The 22,919-nt window shown below is 38.3% G+C and overlaps 1 protein-coding gene across 3 annotated transcripts in view; it reads left to right on the top strand.

Annotated features, from left to right (window-relative positions):
• Positions 1 to 22,919, top strand: part of Dennd1b (DENN domain containing 1B) — a 191,756-nt gene that overhangs the window by 33,757 nt on the left and 135,080 nt on the right. For all 3 annotated transcript variants that reach the window (XM_034513152.2, XM_034513153.2, XM_076941283.1), the window contains exon 3: positions 21,497 to 21,540. In XM_034513152.2, the coding sequence (XP_034369043.1) occupies positions 21,497 to 21,540 (44 nt within the window). The remainder of the gene's footprint in view (positions 1 to 21,496; positions 21,541 to 22,919) is intronic.

Consider the following 22,919-nt stretch of genomic DNA (forward strand, 5'->3'; position numbering starts at 1 on the left):
AGGAGCTGAAAGGGTTTGTGGCCCCAAGAGGAGAGCAACAATACCAACCAACAGAGCTTCCCAGGGTCTAAACCACCAGCCTGGGAGCACATAGGGAAGGACCCATGACACTATCAGTATATGTAGGGGAGGATGGCCTTGTCGGGCATAGGTGGAAGAGGAGATCCTTGGTCCCATGAAGGCTGAACACTGAGTTGGGGGGAATTCGAGGGTGGGGAGGTGGGAGTAGGGGGGTAGGTGAGGGCACATCCTCATGGAAGCAAGAGGAGGGGGGTGTGATAGGGGGTTCCTGGGTGGTGGTGGTGGGGAATGGGGTTAGAGGATAAAATCTGAAATGTAAATATAATATACAATTAAAAAAAAAACAACCAACCAACCAACCAAACAAAAACTCTAATATCTGTTGTAAAGTGAATGTGACATTAGTTCATGCTAAAGTGAATGTGAACTGCTGGACAGTACTTCCAGTCCCTGCTTCTGACAGGAAGTATGCCTGAGTCTATGAAAACTAACTTAATCATTTGTTTTTAAAGTAGTTTTGATAGTGAAGACTGAGACAAATCTCAGCTTGGACTTCTAACTTTACACTTTTACTTTCTTACTAAAAGCCAGGTTATCTTTTTAAATGCTCACTATGGAGCTAGACAGAGTTCTCCACTAACTAGAGAAACAGTGAAGCAGGTCTATTTGCAGGACATGTAGCAGGGCAGGCCCACTCTGCCCTTAGCACTTGGAGACATATAGTTGCTATACTGAATGAGAATCAAATCTGACCTAAACTTGGTGCATTTATTTATTTATTTATTTATTTTTGATCGTTTGTTTGAGACAAGGTCTTATATTTAGCCTTGGCTGATCTGGAACTTGCTATGTAGACCAGTTTTGCCTGGAACTCACAGAGATCTGCCTGTCTCTGCCTCCTGAATTCTAGCATCAAAGGCATATGCCACCCACCGGGCTAAGGTTCTATATTTTGAAGTTTGAACCTTGTGTAGGCAGAGATAAGAAACTGAATTTGGGCTGGGGAAATGACTGCTGGCAATGTGCTTGTGGTGCACGCCTGGGAACCTCACTTCAATTTCCAGAACCCATATAAAAACAAGTGGTGTGTGCTTGTATCCTAGTTAGGGTTTTATTGCTGTGAAGAAACACCATGACCAAGGCAACTCTTATAAATGCAAACATTTAATTGGGGCTTCCTTATAGGTTCAGAGGTTCAGTCCATTATTATCATGGCAGGAAGCATGGCAGTGTGCAGGCGGACATGGTGCTGGAGAAGGAGCTGAGAGTTCTACATGTTGATCTGAAGGCAGCCATCAGGGGACTATCTTATGCAGGCTGCCTGGAGGATACTGGAACTCCACACTGGGTGGAACTTAAGCCCAAGAGATCTCAAATTTCTCCCCCACAGTGACACCCCCCCTCCAACAAGGCCACACCCACTCCACCAAGGCCACACCCACTTCACCAAGGCCACCCTACTTCAAGGCCACACCCACTTCACCAAGGCCACACCTCCTAATGATGTCATTCTCTGTAGATCAAGCATTCAAACACATAAGTCATTGGGGTCAAACCTATTTAAACCACTATACCCTGTTACCACAGTATTGGACAAATAGAGAATGATTGTGTATGACGTTTTGCTTCAGCTTATATTTTCTACATGCATGTGCATACATGTGCATGCACACATATAAGGAAGCTGAATTTTATCTTTCAGTTTTGATATGATGAAGTAATATTTTCATTTTGAAACACTGTCATGGTTTTAGAACTATCTGTGTATCTTGTGCATTTTGTCATGTTGCTTTCTGGAGAGGAAAGTCCATCCATCCATCCATCCATCCATCCATCCATCCATCCATCCATCTATATGAACTTGCAGCCTTTGTTCTAAAAGTACTAGGGGCACACAGTGATATTAGAGTCCAAGTTATGCTGGTTTCCAGAGCCAGCTTTGAAGATCAAATTTTTTTCTGGTCCTTTCTCCACCTCCTGTGTGTTCGAGGATAATCCCTAAAGCTGTTTTTCTAAATCAGCTTTCAAAACTGTCCATTCAGTTTTAATCTGTGTTCTAAAGAATAATAGCCAATCTGCTGGGAATGGAAATCCTCCAAGTAGAAGCCTGAGAGAATGTGGAGGTTGAGAAGCAGATGGTCCATCTGGAGGGTGCTACTCTGTGAAGTTATCTAGGGCTCGTGTTTCTTTCCCCTTGATTTTCTCTTATTATCTAGGATTTTATTATTGGCTGTGGAGTCAAAGCCAAGATACTACTAACTCTGTCTAAGTTCAAGTCATATGACAGGCAAGAGGAGTACTTCAGGAAGGAAATTTCTTTGGAGGCCAGGCAGGGGCATCTTTCATACATTACTTTCCTTGTAAAGGACTTGGTCATTGACAGTGCTTAGCCTCATGTAAAAGGAGATTGGAAATTGTAGCTTTTTCTCATTGGGCAAGTGCTGAGGAAGACGGGAAGAGTACTTTCCTTAAGTCAACATGTACTTAGCCATTCATGGCAGTCTTGAACTGCTGCCTTGTGTGCCTTCAGGAGCTCACTCCAGCTCAAGGCGTCTGAGCACCTATATATAGAGGCACCACAGGCTGTGTCATCAGTTCTTTGCCTAAAATTTTCCCTTCTTTTCTTCTTTCCTAATTTCAAAGTGCAAGTTGCTGCATTTTTCAGGGGTTTAAAAAATTACAAGGGAGGAGGATAGAGAAATGGCTCAGTGGTTCAGAGGACTGGGTGGTCTTATAGAAGACATGGGTTTGATTGCTTACACCCACATGGCTCACAACATCTGTAACTCCTGTCCCAGGGGACCTAACACCTCCTCTGGCCTTCACAGGAACTGTACTGCACAGGCACGGCTGCAGGGATTCCCACATGTACATAGAAAATAAGTCATAAACTATTACCAGGGAAAGAGTGATGGGAAGTAGCTAACTTCAGATTCTAGCTGAGCTTGTCAAAAATGTTTAGTTTCACTTACAGTAGATAAACTGTAAAACTATGATGAAGCTTTATAAAAATGTCAGATGTTCTTGGCGATGTGTCCTGTTGATCACTGTCATACTAACTAATGCATGACATGTTTACTAGGGTAAGTTCTGTTTTATTCTCTGGTGTCCACTGTGAAGTACACTGCTGGGCACCATTGAGCTAATGTCCACTGTGAAGTGCACTGCCAGCCTCTGTCATGCTGCTGCCTTCTCTGATGTCACAGTGGTGTGCACTGCTGGCCACCAGCATGCTATTACAGTCTATCTTGTAGACTTTCTCCTTTCATTACCTCCCTTTCTATATTCATTTTTTTTTTTTTTAAATCTTAGAATGACTTATGTCTAACGGCAAGCTTAAAATTTAAAATCGGGAGTTTAGTGCATGCTTATAATATATATTAATCAAATTAAGGCCCAAACCACTTCTATCTCATTGATTATTTTGTGTTTGGAGCTTGTTCTAGCTTGTTCTAGTTCTTGTCAGTAGTCCCCGTACTGTGCTGCAGAGCCCCAGAAGGTATCATTCTGCCAGTGCTGGTTATACCTTATCTGCCCTCCATCCATGTAGCTCAGCCCTTCCTTCCTGAGCCTCTAGTAATCACCAATTTACGCTTAAATCAACGTTTCCAGCTTCCATTCATGAGGGACAACATACTGTATTTGTCGTTCTGCCTGCCTTCTTTCATTTAACAGAACACCCTGCAGTTCCACTTGTGTTTACACAGATGAAACACTATTGTTCTCTTCTGCGAATGAAGCATGTTTTGTTTTTTCTATTTGGTTTATCTACTTGTCTACTGATAGGCATCTAAGCTGATGACATATTATCTATCAGGGATAGTGTAGAATGTATCCTAGATACGGTGATATTCTTCTCTCTAAATCATGTAGGAGATTTTTAGACATTGTTGGTGTGGGAGGAGGGTTACAAGGGATTGACGTTGGGGTCTCATGCTGAGATTTAGTCTCAACCCAATTTGTACTCTTTTCTTGAGAAACTTCCACACTATTCTTCATTTTGGCTGTACTAATTTAATCTCCCACGAGCAGTGTTTAAGAATTCTTTTTACTCAGTATCTTTACCAACATTGTGTTTTTAGTGCATAAGTAGATTTTTTTATTTTATTTTATTTTATTTTTTGTAAGACATGGGATCTTGGCTGTGTTGTTTTCTAAACTGCTAGACTCAAGTGCTCATCCTGTTTGTTTCTGAGGTAGCTGAGATGACAGCACCAAGTCTGTTGTGGTGCTGATGGAGAAGACAAGCCTTTCTATTGGTAAGATAGTTTACGGAAGGAGAAGATACTTAATGCTATGATGACAGTCCCATTCAATTTTGTGGTTTGTAACAGTTATAGCATAATGGTAACTTAAAAAATATTTACTTATTTTTAATGTGTATGGTTGATTGCTTACATGTATTGTTTGTGTGCCACATGCATGCAATGGCTGCAAAGGCAAGAAACGATTGTCAGAGTTCTTGAGGTTAGAGTTACAGATGGTTGTGAGCCACCCTGTAAGGTGCTGGGAACCTCCTGGGCTCCTCTGCAAGAGCAGCCAGTGCTCTTAACTGCTGAGCCATTTCTCCAGTCTCTGATTCGTTTTTATATTTATTATTTATATTATTCATGTATCATAGATTTGGTTTTATTTAATGTTTTCTTTTGAAATATATTCAGATTTCATAGATTTTTCCCTGTTGTGGTAGAAATGAAATATTTCACATTTATGCCCATCATTGTGTGTGTGTTTGGTTTTGTACTCTTCACCTTGGAAGCTTCTTTCCTAGGTTTAGATTTCCATGTGGTACTGAAGTAAAGGCGTGCTTCTTTAGGGCAGACATGCATGTGTTTCCGCATTGGTGATTTCCTAAGAACACATCTCTTGTTAACTATGATGTTCATTACATCCTGAAATAATTACTGATAAAAGTTTCTATTTTTCTAAAAGGTGGAGATCAGTTTATATAATTATATGTACAGTGATTTGAGTCTTAATACTTGCATTCAAGTACATTATCTTAAACTGTTCTTAGTATTCCATAAGTTTTCTTATATATATATATTTTAAAATTAACCTACTGTCTTAGACAATTTTGAAAGCAGGTAAAATATTATTTAACCATATTAAAAGCATCTACTTTTGAACATCACCTTTATGATTGTAGTCATGTTATAATTTTAAATGTCGTTTGTTGCTGTAGATGTAATTTATATGGGATATAATTTATATGATTGTATTTGAATAAGTTCAGTGCTTCTCATTCTATAGCAAGTATTCCTGAATTCATCTGTGATTTGACATGGATAATTTTTTTTACTGCCTCATATGACCTGATTTGTTCAATGCATTCAGTATCTTAAAATTAAAAATAATTTATAAATCATTTTTTATTTATAGATTACTCACTATTTCTTTTCCAATTGTAAGTTTTAATTAATTACCTGTGTTTGGTTTTTTTTAATTATTGTTCAACTTTATAAATTAATATTTATGTCAAAAGATAATGAAGTTGTCTTTTGACCTGTATTTTGATCAGTCCCTTCGCTGATAAATATTGCAATAAAAAATTGGATAAGAAATATCTGTTCTAAAAACTGCAAATAAAAGATAATTAATTGTAATTTTTGAATGCACCTTTGGTTAGGCAGACAAAATTTTAAATGCAGAAGAAGGACATGATCAAGCCTATCTTAGGAGTGTATACAGACAAGGGCTATATGTTAGAAAATATGTTGACTCACCCATGTGGGAATTAGTGACTGAGACTGTTAAGGCAGTGAGCTCAAAGTTTTTCCCTTATCGCTGTGTTAAACAAGGGAAAGTTTTACCGTATGGTGAAATAACATCTTCATCAGGTTCTCAACAGGATGCCTTAGTTAATTTTCAGCTGAGTGCCTGACAGGATTTTCTCTCTGGCTGGCTGGTTGGATGAGAGTCTAGACCTAGAGAGGCTTGCAGGGCTTCTCAATTTCATAATCGTGCATGTTGAGTAGGGGCAGCCTCCTCTGATGTGGGGCTCCACGCCCAAACAACAGGGACAAAGACATAGCTTTTGTTCTTGAAAGAGGAGCTAATCCGACTGCAGCATACTGTGAAAGCCCATTATGGGAGGGGAAAGCATCTCTTGGAAGGTGAAGGCTTAGCAGTTTAACCTCTGACCATAAAATCATGCAGAAAGCAGAAAATGTGTTAGTACAGCAGAGAGGGAAGAGAGACATTCATGAAGGTCTGTGTGCTGAGCTCCTAAAAGCAGGTCAAGTGGGTGACTGTCACAGATTGGGCACTCGATCCTTATAAGAAATGCAGATTTCTAGGTGTGGTTTTTGAGTCCCTATGCTCAGGCAGTTGTTTAACTTCTTACTTGGAAGATCCTGTACAGCAGAGCCCAGTACAGATGCACAGAATGGAAGAGTAACCATTTTGTCTTCTTTGTCCAGAGAAGGCTTATTGCAGACCTTTGTCATGTTCTGATTACTTACTGTTCGCCTTTGTGGACAAAAGCCTTGTAACCCATTTTCTTCAATGTTTACTCTGCTTTGCTTAATATGTTGGTATATATTTGCATAAATAGTATCTGGTCATATTAAGGGGCCCCGATTTGGTCCTTGTCCCTTTGGCATTTATTCTGTTAATACAGAGACCTCCTAGAGGTCACCATCGTTAAACAGTTAAAGGGAAGAGCTAGTTGTAACTTTAGCGTGGAAAGAATCTGGAGCCTTCTCTTTGAACCTGTATTAATATTATAAATACTAGTAATGTAGTTACATGTAAGTTAGATTTGATAGAACTCAAATGTTAATTCCTGTCAGCATGACTGATATGGACTAATTGTTTCACCTTTTCTTGCCAACACCAGTTCTTCTCAGATAGGAGTTTTGGCAATAATTAAAACTTAGATTTGGGTTCCCTATTTAGCAATAAGAAAGTGTATAAGTTATCCTGAGAGTAGCCATGTATAGATTACAGGTTAAGCAGATTTGATTACATTCTAAAGAACGTGATTAAAGGAGATAAAGGATGTATAGGAGAGGACAGGAAGGGAGAAATGGTACTGGCTATAACAAGCAATGATAAGGAGGAATAATGGGAGAAAGGGAAGGAAGGAAGAGAGAGGGGGAAATACCAAGTGGACAAGTTGGGTAAGAATTTCTCCTAGTGAAGCTGTAGTGTAATGCTCTGAGTTTGGATTCTAGTCCAAAGCTGTAAGTGTAAAGATTCATTAGCAATCTGGATCTGCTGGCACATACTTGCAGTTCTAGTACTTAGGTTGAGGCAGAAAGAGCACAAATTCAAGGCTAGCCTGGGCTATATAATGTGTCCCCTCTCTCAGCCTGTTAGGGGATTACTACGTAAAACAAGTAGAAAAGCATGGTGCTATATGAAACAAGTGGCTGCACGTTGGTCGGTTCTTGGTGAGGGAGAGTGTGTGTATGTATGCAGAGATGGAAGTGGTAGTACACTAGCCATCCCCACACTACAGCTTCTGTCATTCTTCTTGCCTTGCGTTGTTTATTGCCTTCTCATGATGGCAAACACAGTTACAAGGCCTCCTAGGTGTTAGAGACTGTTCTGAGCAGTCTGTGTTCAGAACACATGTGCATGCCTGTACAAAAGTCACTTTTTAATTCTCCTGTCGTAATTGTTGTCTCAGAGGCTTAATGTCTCTCTGCTAACCTAGGCCTAGTCCTGGAAGCTTCTAGTCGCCATACAGTCTTGTTCAGGCATAGAATGTTTTCAGTTTTCTGACACCCGCTGTTGAGTGAACTCACCTCTTCTAGTTATTTCTGAACTCTCACTAGCTGCTTCAACTCAGCTGTTTTGGTTCAAATTCCTTTCCGGACTGACTGATTCAATTGGCTTTTTCTCAGTTTCTCCTGAATTGCTCTGCTTGACCTCAAACTAACTCTAGCAATCTGTTCTGATTGTCTGGCTTCTCATTCTCTGCCTGCCTGCCTGCCTGCCTGCCTGCCTGCCTGCCTGCCTGCCTGTCTCCCTCCCTCCCTCCCTCCCTCCCTCCCTCCCTCCCTCCCTCCCTCCCTCTCTCTCTCTCTCTCTCTCTCTCTCTCTCTCTCTCTCTCTCTCTCTCCTGTCTCTGTACAATTATCCCAACAAAACTGCCTTCTCTTTCTTTTTCTGTCTGCACTGCTCTTGGATGTAGCATCCTTTTCCGGTCTCTTCTTGTGGGAGTTAGGCAAATCCTATTTTATCAAATCTTTCTGCCACTCACAAACACGAGTGCTTCCTTCTACAAAATTTTGCCTTCATAGTTTGATAGTAAAGCTGTGTACTGAGGGCGTGTCTATTTTTTCCAGTTATAGGGATTGAAGATGTCTGCTAAGGGCTAAGCCACAGTGCAACTAGGAAAAGGCTTTTTTCTTCCCCCACTATACAGTCTCCGGGTTCACAGTGTGAGCAAGTGTCTTACAACATGCTTGTCATCATCAAAAGTTGCTATTATCACCATCACTTTATGAGGTGGAAATCAAGGCAGAATATTAAGTAACTTGAGAAAGTCCACATGCTACTACTGAGGTAGAGTGTGCTGTATCCATATTGAGTCAGACTTCAGAACTTTGCCTTCTGCCCACCAAACTGAATTATTAAGGAATTAACTGAAGGTATAATTAAACATGACCTAAAATGTTACATTTCAAATGATTTTTATTTTATAATTTTATTTTTTTAAAACATCTTGCTCAAATAGAAGCTTATTGCTCATTCTGTAAAGAAAAGACAGGCAAACGAACAACTGAGTGAAGGATTTTTTTTATTGTATCTCATGAAGTTTCTTTTGTTTTATTTTCTTCCATGATTTTTAGTTGATGTTTTTATATACCTTTGTATTCTTTACATTTTGTATTATATATATTTTATATATACTTTTGCATAGTTACTTTTGCTTCTTCATATAATGGGTTTTCCTTGTTCTGATTCTTTTATGAATCCCTTTGGCTGTGGCTACTCTGAGGAAGTCAGTGGAATGAAGCAGAATTTGGTCTTCTCAGACTCCTCAGTGCCAGTGTCCTGTGGGATGTTAATTGCTCATTCCATTGATTTGTTGGGTGTCTTAGTCAGTATTCTTTTGCTATAAAAGGATGTTATAACTATGGCAATTCTTATAAAGAAAAACATTTAATTGGGACTGCTCGTAGTTTTAGAGGTTTAATCCATTGTCGTCATGGTGGGAGAAGTAGCTTGAGAGTTCTACTTAAGCAGGAAGAGTGACACTGGGCCTGGCTCAAGCATTTGAAACCAGAAAGCCCACCCTAGTAACACATTTCCTTTAACAAGGCCATACCTACTCCAAGGCCATATCTTCTAATCCCTGTCAAGTAGTGCCACCCTCTAATGACCAAGCATTCAAATATGGTCCCCTATAGGGACCATTCTTATTCAAATTACCACACAGGTTACTGTACAATATCACTAGCATTTGTGAAAGCTAGTACATTCCTTTAAAGGGAGTAAATACTATTCTATTCAATTTGGAGATACTTTATTTACATAAATATAAAATTAAGGCATCTCAACATTGTTCCTATAACATGTATGTAGCAACTATAATTAAACAACTGGTTTCTGACTCTAAAAATGTGAAGTTTAAGTAAACTGGTTTGTGACCATCTGCTGTATACTTATTTTTTAAGTTTTTGAGAGAAAGTTTCATGGTGTATTCCATGTTGACCCTGAATACTCTGTGTAGCTGGTTTAGACCTGGGACTTGCAGCAATCCTCCTGCATCAGTCTCCACAAATTGCTGGAATTACAGGCATATGATTCATGCCTGTTCATTTCATTTTAAAGTATAACCTTGGAATCAGCAAGAATTATACATGTTCTCCATATTAGTAATAAACATTCAAATGAACTTAGAGGACACACTGTCTTGATTCTAAAAGCCATTAGAACAGATTATCCCTTTTTGATTAATTTTTTAAAAGAAAAGATTTATTTATTTTGATTTTGTGTGTTTGCGTATCTTGTTTACATGTGTGTATGTATACTTTGTGCATTACTGGTACTTGAGGAGGCCAAGAGAGGTTGTCAGATCCCTGGAGCTAGAACTATTGATGATTGTAAGTAGCCATATGGGTACTGGGAACTAACTTCAGGTCTTCTGAAAGAGCAGCCAAAGCTCTTAACTGCTGGGCAGCCTTTCCAGCTCTTTAGTCCTAAAGAAGATTCATGGTCAGAAAGATGACTCAACTGTTGAGTCCTCATGCTCCTGCAGCTCTGAGTTCTCAGCAACCATATTGCTCACAAGCGCTTGTCACTCCAGCTCCAGAGGCTGGCTGGCACCCTCTTCTAAACTTTGAGGGCACCCTGTACTCATGTGCACATGCCCTCAATACATACACACAGACACATACAGACATACACAGACACGCACATGTGTGCACACACAAGTACACACACAACTTAAAGATAATAAAAATACTCTAATAATAATGTTTTCTTTCTAATTTAATTTTTCAATGGTGTACCCACATTTCATATGAGTAGAATAGATAGTACCTGCTGCCCCTAGAAATGGCATGGGCTCTTGTTGAGAACCGCTCTGGCCCATGTTTGGGGGCCAAAATGTTGGAACCCGCACTGCCAAAAGCCTTGGGGCCTAAACTTTTAGAGCCCGCACTGCCCCAAGCAGCTTGTCAGGTAATATGAATCTAGTGTGGGAAGAAGAGAGAAGAGGAGACATGGATAGGGGCCACAGCGTGACTAGGAGCTGATTAAAGGAGAAAGAAGAGTAAAGAAGGCAAGGAGGCGTAACAAAGCTGATTCTAGGGCTGTAGGCTTTGCTGCCTCACTCATTCCTACAGTGAGGCGCTCGCTCGGGCTAAGAGGCTCAGGCATAAAAACACCTGGCTGTCCATGAAGACGTCTGTTTGTCTTTAGTGCCTCTGCAAAGATTTCTGCTTCCTCTGTGACATGGCAGGTTTGAAGGACTTAGAACTAGAAGTGATTTGGCAGATTTTCATATTTTTGCATATCTGTATAGACTATTTAACATTGCTAAACAGAAAATTTGAAAGCCCAAGTGCTGTCCAATCTGAAGCCTATTGAATATGACACTGTCTGCATGCCACTCTGGGTTTTAATCGTAGTGTCTATGAGTGATTGAAATCTGAAGAGCATAAAAATCTTTTCGTGCTTTAAAACTTTTTTTTAAAGATTTATTTACTTATTTAGATTAGTATTTTTATTTATTAGTATTTTTTATTATTTTAGATTTTCTTTTATGTGGATGAATGTTTTCTAGTCTGCATGTAATTAGAACATGTGTGTGCCTGGTGCCAGCAGAGGTCAGAAAAGGGAGTTGTATCACCTGGAAGTAGACTTACAGATAGTTGTGAGTTGGTATGTTGGGTTCTCTAGAAGAGCAACAAGTGTTCTCAACCAGGGAACTCACTCTCTGGCCTTGAGATTATTTTCTTTACAAGAAAGTTACAGCAGTGATTCTAAGTGCAAACTGCTCATTTGGGGGAAGTAAAAAAAGAATTTACATATGCCTAATAATGTATGCACTGGAGTCAAGGGATCATTTTGGAAGTAAAGAAAATCTTATTTGGGGAAGTAAACCACACCACACCACACCAAACCAAACCAACCAACCAGCCAACCAGCCAACCAACCAACCAACCAACCAACCAGCCAGCCAACCAACCAACCAGCCAGCCAGCCAGCCAGCCAACACGATTAACAACCCTCCACGTGCTCAATAATGTCTGCACTGGGCCCAAGTGCTGTTACTTAGGTCCTTCTGTTGACAAGAGTTGAGAACACTACATTCCATATAGGAAGTGATGTCTGAGGGAAAGGAAATAGCTACAGAATGCGAGGTTTGTTTTGAATTACTTATGGGAACTACTCATTCTCCTCTTTGCCATTTCATGCAGAGAAGCAAAGGATTAAATTATTTTAAGAGAGATTTAGTTGAACTGTCATGCTGATTGTCAGTTAGGAGGGAGGCTGGAAGACATGGAGCCATTTCTCTGTATAGAGGGAAGATACATAGCTCTGTCTGCTTTAGTGGGACATAATGGAGCCTGATACACATGGGCAGGCCCTCCTTGTCCAGTGCTTATCTGTTCATCTTACATGGTCAGCTGTCCTCCTAAACTTGGTGTCCTCCTGGAGTGTCTCAGAAGTAGTCAGTCCAAGCTTGCCTCCCAGGGCAATCCCTGTTTTCCATTTGAATGTACAATTGATTCTTTTAAATTATAACCCCAATAAGTAATATTATGTAATAAGGAAAATGGGTTCTAGGAATTAATTATTAGTACTTATGTTCAGACTATTAGGTTTTTCCCCTTCTAGGAAATTAATCCTTTTTTAAGTACTGGCTTTATATTTTTTAGTCATAATGCTGACTTCAAGGGTTAAAGATATATGCCTATTTTCAGTTCAGGACAGTTCTGAATACTTTCTAGGAAGATTTTTTTCCTAAGGTTATTTTATTTTATCTTTTCCTCATTTTAAAAATCAGTTCCTTTTGTGCTGGCTGATCGTTGCTGAGCCTAGGTCCTGCCCTAGAGTGTGGTTGATCTATCCAATGTCACTCCATTAGAGAAAACTGATTTCCCATTTCTGTGAGGTATCAGTGTAAACAGCTTCTTGGTTAAGGATGGGAACTTGTGCCTACTTTTTCTTCTCCACAATGAGGTTTTGTCTGTTGTGAATTTGTACATGTGTAGAATGTAGTAGTTCTTATGTCAATCTGTACTGTCGTGCCTAGAAGACACTCCTTGGAGTCAGCCACTACCTCTGGCTCTTGCAATCTTTGTCTGTGGGAAACTTCTCTTTGCAATAGATGGAGACTGAAGTTATTTTTTTTGTGCAAGGTAATAAATAAGGGTCCATTTTACTTTTTCTGCATATAGATATACAGTTTTCCCAGGACCATTTATTGGAGATATTTTTTCTCCAACAAGTATTTTTGGCATCTTTGTCATACGAAATCGCTATAGTTATGTATACTCAGTTTGGGTCTTTGATTTTGTTCCGTTGGTCTATGTCTGCATTTGTGCCCGTGCCAAATGTTTTTATTTCTATTGCTCTATAACCCACCTTATTTCCTTCCTTCCTTCCTTCCTTCCTTCCTTCCTTCCTTCCTTCCTTCCTTCCTTCCTTCCTCCCTCCCTCCCTCCCTCCCTTTCTCCCTTCCAGGGTTTCTCTGTGTAGCCTTCACTGTCCTGCAACTCACTCTGTACACCAGATTGGCCTTGAACTCAGAGATCTGCCTATCTATTTTTTTTTTTAAATCACTTTTCATTTTCTTTTTAAATATTTCTTGAGATAGAGGCTTAAAGTTTTCATTGTGGAGGTCCTTTACATTCTTGGTCAGGTTTATTCCTAGACATTCTCTGAGGCTTTTAGATATTCTCTGAGGCTTTTGTGAATAGGAATGTGTCCCTTTCCTCTGTATGTTGTTGGTATATAGAAAAGCTATTCATTTGTGCAAGTTGGTTCTGTATTCTGCCATGTTGTTAACTTTTGTTTATGTCTTTTACCAATGGTTATTTCTTTCAGTTCTGAAAGTATATAAACATTCCTGTTCATACAGTTTTTGTGTAACACACTCTTAGAGGTTTTGAGTGTTTATTCCACTGTTTTTTGTCTTTCATCACTTCTCTGGAGAAGTCTGCTGTCAGACCTATAAATACAATATTTTTCTTTCTTGGAAGTTTTTAGAAATAGCCATATCTTATATTTTGTAGTGTCACTGTGATGTGTGTCTAGCATCTCTCTCGAATTCCTTCTTAGCTTTGTTGTGGTTTCTTACTCTGCAGATTTCTGCCTCATCAGCTTTGGGGAAGTTTTTAATTCTTCTCATATTATTTTCTTCTTTCCTATTACACACACTCCTCTCTTTTGGTCTAATCTTAGAATTCTAAGTAGATTTATGTTACTGTGCTGGTTAATGTTTGTCAACTTTACACAAACTAGAGCCACCTTGGAAGAGGGAACGTCAGTGGAGGAATTGCCTTTGTCAAGCTGTCGTGTTTGTGTGTAGTGGGATGTCTTCTAGATTACTGATTGATGAGGGAGAGTTGGGGTGCAATTCATTGTGGGCAGTGCTACTCTCAGGTGGTGCGGCGGAGCAAGCCAGAGGACACAGGCCAGTAATCATCACCGGTACTTCTAGGGTCTTTGCTTTTGTTTCTGTCTGTGTGCTTCTGGCTCTAGCTCCTGCTCTGGACTTTATTGATGTTGGACCAGAACCTGTATAATTTCATAAACTGTCTCATCTCCAAGTGGCTTTTGTTTAGTATTTTATCATAGCAACAGAGAAACTGGCTTAGAAAGTTAACAGTCTGTGCTTTCTTTTTCTAAAACTCCCCTTCCCCCTCCTTGTTCTTCTCTTTTTCTCTCCCCATCTTCTTGTCTTTATGTTTTTTTTTCTCTCCCTTCCTTTTTTCTTTGTCTCTTTCTCGCTCCTTTCCCTTCTTCTTTTCCCTCTCATCTGTGGGCTCTCTCTCTCCTCAGCTTCCATCTTCTGTGTTTCCTTAACCTTGCTATCATTATGTCTGTCTCAGCGCACTATTTCTCACATCTATTATATATGGTCTAGTTAGTCTACCCGCCTTCCTGCAGGTTCATTTTTTATAATTAGTATGATTCTGATTCTGATCTCTTCCTTATTTTAAAATGACTAAAAACTCTTTTATGTATGAGTATGTTGTACTCCATTGCCTTTGTGTTAAAAATAAAAGCCTTTGACCAAAGTTGTGCTTCAACTCATAATATTTGGTGTAATATGAACATCATTTAAATTAATTATGAATAAAATGAACTTTGGGATAGGTTAAATTTACATTTCAGAATGATAAAGCTATTTCTTGTAACTAGTTCAAAGAGTTAAATATACTGAATATTGTGAATAAAAATATATCTTTTAAAGTCATACCTTGTACAAAGAATCCTAAACAACTAACACTGACTTAAAGCATTGCTTCTTACCTTTGAGGAAAACATGAAGGTAGGTGATGACGGCATGCTGTACTATTAGCTGGGTCTGTCAGGTTTGTATCACAGAGCATCTTTCCACAAGCCAGCTCCTCACTTTTTCTTCTGTGTTCTTGTAAAAACTTTTGTGTTGGCTTTTAATGATTGGTATCTGAAAAATGTCAAAACATTGATTCTCAGTTGTAGGCTCCTTGTCATAGATTAATCAAGATTGAACATCTGTGTAACAGCAATTCTTTCCCTTTTTGTTTGTTGATTTAAAAAAAAAAATCTCTCCTGAAGGGCCCTTGGGACAGATGGCCCCTCACTGTTGATGGTTCGATTACCATGATCACCCACAGCTTCAGAGGAGTGCGAAGAAAAGAAATTGCTTTCTTTGTCAAGGTGTTTTCAATTCAATTCTCACCCATTAGCCCTGTTTGGTTAAGTTTGGAATTACTCTATCAGGTGATTGATGAGGGTTTCATTTTATCATAATAGGTCTTGTATAAAAGGAGTGGAGGAAGCACAGTGAGGTACCTGATGTGCTGGGTTATATTTCATGAAGTTCTTTGAAGTTCTATTTCTATTGTCCAGTTGGAATTTGCTAATATATAAGCAAAAAGAGCATTCTTATTTTGAGTTACGAAACAAATTTATATCATTCTATAAGAAACATTTAGAAAGGCTAGAATTAAACTTTTGTTTGTATGGTTGCAATGTATACAGGAGTAGTTTGGTTATCCAGATGACTTTAGAATGAGGCCATCAACAGGGGGACATTGAATTGGACTCTATGTGATAATTGCTTATGTGCATTTTTAAGATAGTAAAAAAATGAGCACATTTTAAAAATTGCTTTAAATATATATTCTCTCTGTAAAGTGATAAATATACATGTGATCTGTTTTTGCAACTGGTTATAAAAACATTAAAATAAGGTTTTCACTACTCTGCAATTGTATATATGATTTAAACTTATGGTTTTAAATGATGGCTTTAGTACTGACATACTGAAATGGTGTTTGAGTACTATTAGTGACTAATAGCCTTTTCTAGGTCTCCTTACACTCAGGTACTGTTGATATGAAGTCTGTAGAATTTAGGCTTTTTCTTTGAATGAACAATTTAGTATTTGGTTTGCTAAAAATATCTTCTCTTAAACAGTAATAAAATAATCCCGCTTGTGGATGTCTTTTAAGCCATGGCCCCGTGAGTGAGCAATTAGCTGTGTTTTGTGGAGTGCAGCAGAGCAACAGTAGAAGCAGACACCTGTGCCCCTCCCTGCTGCATTAGTGTCCAGCATGGAGACAAAGGACACACAGCTCTAGGTCTGCATGCAGAAAAGGCTGGCGAGGGCTCTCCTTCAGCCAGAAAATCCTAAGATTCTGTCTTATCTTAGTGTGAACTTTCTCTTGAAAATAATGAGTTAATGATGAAAAGAGAGTCCTTGGCGTCATGTCACAGATGTTCTCTGTTCATCTATTCTCTTGTTATTCAGATGGAGCTAGCCATTTAAACAATATGAAATAAATCATCCTAAGAAATATAGCAAAAAGTATTTCCTCACATAGCTAAGAGTGTGCCATACAGAAAGATCCCTCTTGATAATCTAGATAGTGGAATGCCTGTACATTTACACATACATTAGGGACAGGGAATGTTAACGTAAGTGTATATGTGTATACATGTAAGACTGTGGTCCTCCATGGTTGCAGCTGAAATGGTACAGCTGCATATGCCATGTAACATTTCAATTTAGATATGACTCTTTCACTGGGACCTAGAAATAGAATTATGATATTAGCATTTATCATCATGATTTATTATTTTCAAAATATTCAGTAGTGTGTTTTTTTTTTAAAATATGGAATCATCTAATGTAGTTGCTGTGATTGATGGTGGCTTTCCTAGTTCTGTGAAGACACGCAGGTAGATGTACATAATAAAAGTACACTAGGGGTTGGAGAGATAGCTCTGAGACTACGAGCACGTACTTCACAAACAGGAGTGTTGGAGTTTGTATTTCAGCACCCACATAACAAGCTGGTGGCCATGTGTATCTATTGGAGGTGGTCTTTTCAGGTTCCATCTCCCCACTATTTGGCATTTTGGTTGATGTCATTACCCTTGAGTCCTGAGAGCCTCTTCCATCCCTGGTCTCTGAGATTTTCTAGAGGTTCCCCCTACCCTCCAACCCACACTGCTACATATTTCAATTCATTCTCTTGTCCCTCTGGGCTTTTCTCCTGTCTCCCACTCCACAATACCTGATCCTCTTCCTCCTCTTCCTTCCTCTTCCCCTCTCCCACCCTGGTTCTTCCCTCCCACTTCCTCCCCTGATAATTTTATTTCCACTTCTAAGTGGGTTTGACTTATATACACTTGGGCCTTCCTTCTTGTTAAGCTTCCTACAGTCTGTGAGTTATATCATGGGTTTTCTGAACTTTTTTGGCTAATATCCACTTATCAGTGAGTATATACCATGTTTTTTTGGGTTTGGGTTACCTCACTCAGGATGATATTTTCTAGTTCCATCCAACTTTTCTGCAAAACTCAGGATGTCCTTGTTTTTAACAAGGACACATGTTCCACTATGTTCATTATATTCTTGATATGGTAAATTTTGCTTACTTTTACAAATGATACTTGGTTTTCTTTTATTCTTCGAGTCATCATACATACTGTTTTCCAGTCTACAATATTTCTGCTGCCCAAATTATCCATTGGTGATAATTACATTCATTGGAGCTAATATAGTATCAGTTGGCAGGACCTCTGTCTTAGTTAGGAAACACCATGAAATTCCATGACCAAAACTAAAAACAAGTTGGGGAGGAAAAGGATTATTTGGCTTACATTTCCACATTGTGGTTCATCATCAAAGGAAATTGGGGCAGGAGCTCAAACAGGGCAGGAACTTGGAGGTAGGAGTTGTTGCAGCGGCCAAGAAGGGTGCTGCCTACTGATTTGCTTCCCTTGGGTTACTCAGTCTGCTTTTTAAAAATAGAACCCAGGACTACTAATCCAGGGATGGTACCACCCACAATGGGCTGGGCCCTTTTCCACCAATCACTAATTATGAAAATGTTTATAGGCTTGTCTACAGCCTGATCTTATGAGGCTTTTTTTTTTTTTTTTTTTGAGACAGGGTTTTTCTGTGTAGTCCTGGCTGTCCTGGAACTCACTCTGTATGAGTTATGTATGAGTTAATGTTTCTCTTCTCTGTAAATGGTAGGGATCCATTTTAACTTCACTATGGTATCTCATAGGTAAAAAAGTAAAAAACACATTTTCAAAAAAGTTACTCATTTTTATTTAATAATTTTTATTCATTTATTTTCAAAAGACATTTGTTTGTTAGCAACATTTTTTGAATTTATCAAATGAAGGAATCTTCAAATTGATTTGAGTTGTTCTATAATAATCTTGCTTATGAAAGAATGCTTTGCACAAAACCTAGACAGCCTTTGACAATTTTGTCCATGAATGCTCTGGAGAATCAGAAGGCAAAGGTTTAGTTTTGAATGGAGTAGGTAGAACTTAGTTAGATGGGCCATAAAGATATCTATTATTGGGAAGAATTTGAGGTTCGCTCCAGTTTTAATTAGCTAGCTGCATAATGACACTAAGAAGGTCTCAAGTTTGACTCCACTCTCCTTGTACATAAACTTCATCTACAATATAAATGAATCAAGCATGGAAAAAGCTATAATAAAAAGAGCTCAAGAAACGGCTCAGCAGTTAAGAGCCCTGGCTGTGCTTGTAGAGGATCCCCATTGGTTCCCAGCACTTACTGGGTGGTTCCTGACTGTCTGTAATTCCAGGAAATTCTTTGCTTTCTTCTGACCTCCTTGGGCACCAGGCACGTATGTAGTACACATATGTACATGCAGGCAAAACATTTATATAAAGTAAAAATAAAAACAAATTACTCCTCAACCAAAATACAAAGATATTCTATTTTTTCCAGAAGTATATAGTGTCTGAGTTGTGGTTTTCTAAATCTTTATTTATGAAGAAACTATATATTTAATTCATCTTTGAATTACTCAGAATCAGAGAGATTTTATTCATTTATGGAAATTAGGAATTTTTTTTATCCTTTTTTCGTAGTTTAGTGTAATCCACACTATTATCATCAGCTATTTTTATTTTTTCATTAAGGGCTAGAAAATATGAAATGTTGAATCACAGAGTTTGTCTTATTTTCTGTTTCAAAAAATTATAATTTAAAAACATTGTGCTTACACACAAACAGTAGTTTATTGCTATCTACAAGATTACTGATTTAGACAAACTTTGTGTACTTATGTTGTGATTCTGTGGGAATGAAGTTCCATGTTCTTCTGGTCAGCAGCAGTGCTTCTAGGTAGGACGTGGAGTCTCCCTGGACTCAGTGGCTGTGGGAAGAACAACACAGTGTCCCCCATCACCACTCCACAGCTCCACCCACAGTTCTCATCCCTTCACCCATAAGATCAGCATAAAATCGGCCCTGGCAGATCAGGTTGAGGATCTGAAGGTAATCCTCAGGGAAGAGAAAACTCATGCTTTGTTTGAAGTAGCAAATTGGATTATTTTTCTCAGGTCTTTTGTTCCTTTGCAGTACTCTGAAAGGTTGCTATAAATATGTAGTTGGAATATAACCACATAAGCAGTAACTAAATTAATCCATTTCTAATATGAATGCACAGGATTCTAATACTGTTTTGCATGCTGCTGAAGGATGAGATTATTTTAATGAAAATAAATAGGATATTTTCCACTAGATGTTTAATCCAATAAACCTTTCCATACAGTCATTTGTTTCACTTCTGTGAAAGTATAGTATATAGAAAAAAAACGGATGAGCAAGGGGTGTGTGAAAGCGAGGCAGCTAAAGCAAACTCAGCGGAGTGGGAGTGCAGGCGCGGTCAAGGGCGCCGCCTGGGAAGTGGCTGGAGAGGGATGTTGTGTCTGCACTGAAGCCGGCTCTGTGCTTTGTCACTAGCCTGCTTTTGTGTGATGATCTGTTTTTATTACCATCGATTGACTGCCTAACTTTATTCATGAAAATTCTCCTGCATACTTTTGTTTTATGACATTCAAATCTTAACAGCCCTTAGTTTTGGTAAACGTGCTACATAAACTTATATAATTTGGGAATGTAATTATCTATGGGATCTGCAAGGTCATTCTGCCTGAGGGTTTTCAGTTGGTCTTGGATGTTTTTCACATGAATTTCAGAAATGTAAACATTTGTTTAATGTGGATGATGACGAATGATTGATGTTTGCCTTTGCAAATTTTTCATAAATTTCTACTGTATTATTTTATACAAGATGTTTTACATGGCTTATTTACATTGCTTTATGTGGAAAAATTTAATTCCTTAGTTATTATTAATTTAAAATTTTTATGGACAGCATGGTTTGTTTGTTTGAAAGTTAAAATCTTAGAAAAACAACCTCATTGACCTTACAAGTGCAAGCATTATATTAGACAGTAAAGGCTTAAAGTGTTGCTAGCTGTTTAATGGATTTTAGAATTAATGGTTAATTCTGCACCCTGATTTTTATTTTTAATAACGTACTGTAAAGTGGTGGCAGTTGTGAAGTAGACCTTAGGTGTCCACCGACTGGATACACAGAGTAAAGACAGTCTTTGGGCCACTGAGCCCTTTACTTGGAGTGGAGTTTAGATTTTGTCAGACTGGCAGCACTTGGCATGGTAGTTTTATCAGCAGCCTTTTCCAGAAATGTGACTAATCCATGTCAGTGACCCTTTAAAATCTCATTTGAAACGTTCAGCTTTATTTTTTTGGGTAGAATTAAGAACATGGTCAAAATATTTATTAGTGCCAATTAAGGCTAACAATACTATCCTTTGCAACCTTTAAAAAGGGAACTTTAGAAATTTGAAAATAAACAACTTGTATGAATATTATAAAGCTGTTGATTTGTTATACTGTATCTAGACATTAATGTACATATAAATTATATTTTATTTCTTAAAATATATTTGCAAAATGAAGTTTATTTTTAAAAAGCTGTCTTAAATCTGCCCAGTAGCTTATGTATTACTTAAATATTACTTTGGAGTTTAAATATGAGAGTTTCAAACTGATATAGAGCTGATCAGACATTCTTAATTGGGATGTAAAATGGAATTTTAGGGCAATTTGCTTTGGTTAAGTCTCTGAGGCTGTGTTTATTATTATTGTTATTATTATTTTACTATGTTTATATTTTATTTTCAATCCAGTCTAGTGTTTTTATAAGTAGTTATATTGAAAATGAATTATTCAGAATCTTAAAATCTGAGTCATGTAAGTAAATAGCTTACTAAAAGGAATGGTTTTTAATAATTTGATTAAGTTATAAATTTTATTTGACTCTCTAAGATTATTTAAATCCAATGTCAAAATATTTAATTTTATATAAATAAAGAAATGAATTACAATTGTGTTAAAAAAATAAGAATTGATCATTATCAGAATATTAGCAAAATTGTTGCCTCAAACATCTTCCAATTTTTCTTAATGTATGTCAATTGTTTGCAGATCCTGTGGTATTGTGGAAATTCCCAGAAGACTTTGGAGACCAGGTTGGAAACATAATTTAAAAACATTTTAAGTTGAAATATCACATTATTACTGTGAACTACTGATACTGTATATGAATAGCTGCAATTATTTTTTCTTGACCAACTTTGAGAAAGAAAAAGTGTGGAGAACATACAGAAGAGTTTTTAGAATTGACCAAATGGGTATTAACTTTGTAGACCAGGCTGGCCTTGAATTCACACAGATCCCGCTTTGTCTGTCTCCAGAGTGCTGGGACTAAAGTCGTGCACCACCACACAGAGTGTCCTCAGGGTCTTTAAAATTTTTTATTATCATTTATTCATTGTGTAGAACACTAGGTTTCATTATGACATTTCAAACATATGTAAATACACTTTGATCATCTTCAGTACCTGTTGTCATAGCCTGCTCCCTCAGCCTCTGTTCCCATGCTTTACCTCCAGTGACTCCTTCTACTCTCGTATGTGATTTCTGTTGTCTTTGATTAGCACTGTTAATATAAACATACATATAAATATGTAAATTTATACCTACTGAGTCAAGTTAGTGTTGCTCAAATGTGTGTTTTTAGGGCTGACCAATTGGGATTGGATGACAGATCAAGTGAATCATCCCTGTGGAAGGTTGGATCTCTCTCTTAGAGGTCATTAATTGCCTGTAGCTCTAAATGTAGTGGTGGGGCTTTAGGAGAGTTCGATCATCCACATTGGCATGCTGACCTCATTTTCCTAGACCACATTTTCCTGGACCAGGTCTTGTTTGGACTACCATATTGCTAAGATTTCTCCTTAATCTTAAGCCCCAGCTTGGAAGTTAGTTCTTCTAAGGCTTGCTTGAGCTTCTACGGCAACCTGTGTATGATCTTGTAGCCCCTATTAGATACCTCAAGACTTTCCTGTTTCCCACTTCACTGTCTCTCATTTTTTCCCTGGTTTTCACATGTCATGGTGTCTGTCACATAATAAAGTGTGAATAAATGTTTGGGTTGCTGAGTGAGTACCAAATTAAAGGAAGTTGAGTAAACTCATGGTAAGTTATGCTGACCACAGTGGGAAAACAGGTAACTCATGTTCTAGGAAGGCTTGTCCAGGAGCTCTTTGTAAGCTTCAGTTTAGAAAGGGTCATGGGCTATGGTAAATATGGTGGAATTTCATTAAAGTCCAAGTAAACAATATAGCTTGATGAGGAGTTGGCAGCTTGAAGGCTAGGGTGCTCGTCACCGACTCATGACAGGTTCCTGACCAGCTTCCTCCTTTGATTTCCATAGAATAACGTTGCTCTTAGAAATACTGTTGGAAAAGGGCACACACCACAGTCACTGTCATCATGTCAATAAGTTAGTAACATGCCGTTCATTAGCAAGCCCTGTAGGAAGTCTCTGGAAAGTTTAAATTACGTT

The sequence above is a fragment of the Arvicanthis niloticus genome, chromosome 10 (genome assembly GCF_011762505.2).
Source record: "Arvicanthis niloticus isolate mArvNil1 chromosome 10, mArvNil1.pat.X, whole genome shotgun sequence".
NCBI lineage: Eukaryota > Metazoa > Chordata > Mammalia > Rodentia > Muridae > Arvicanthis > Arvicanthis niloticus.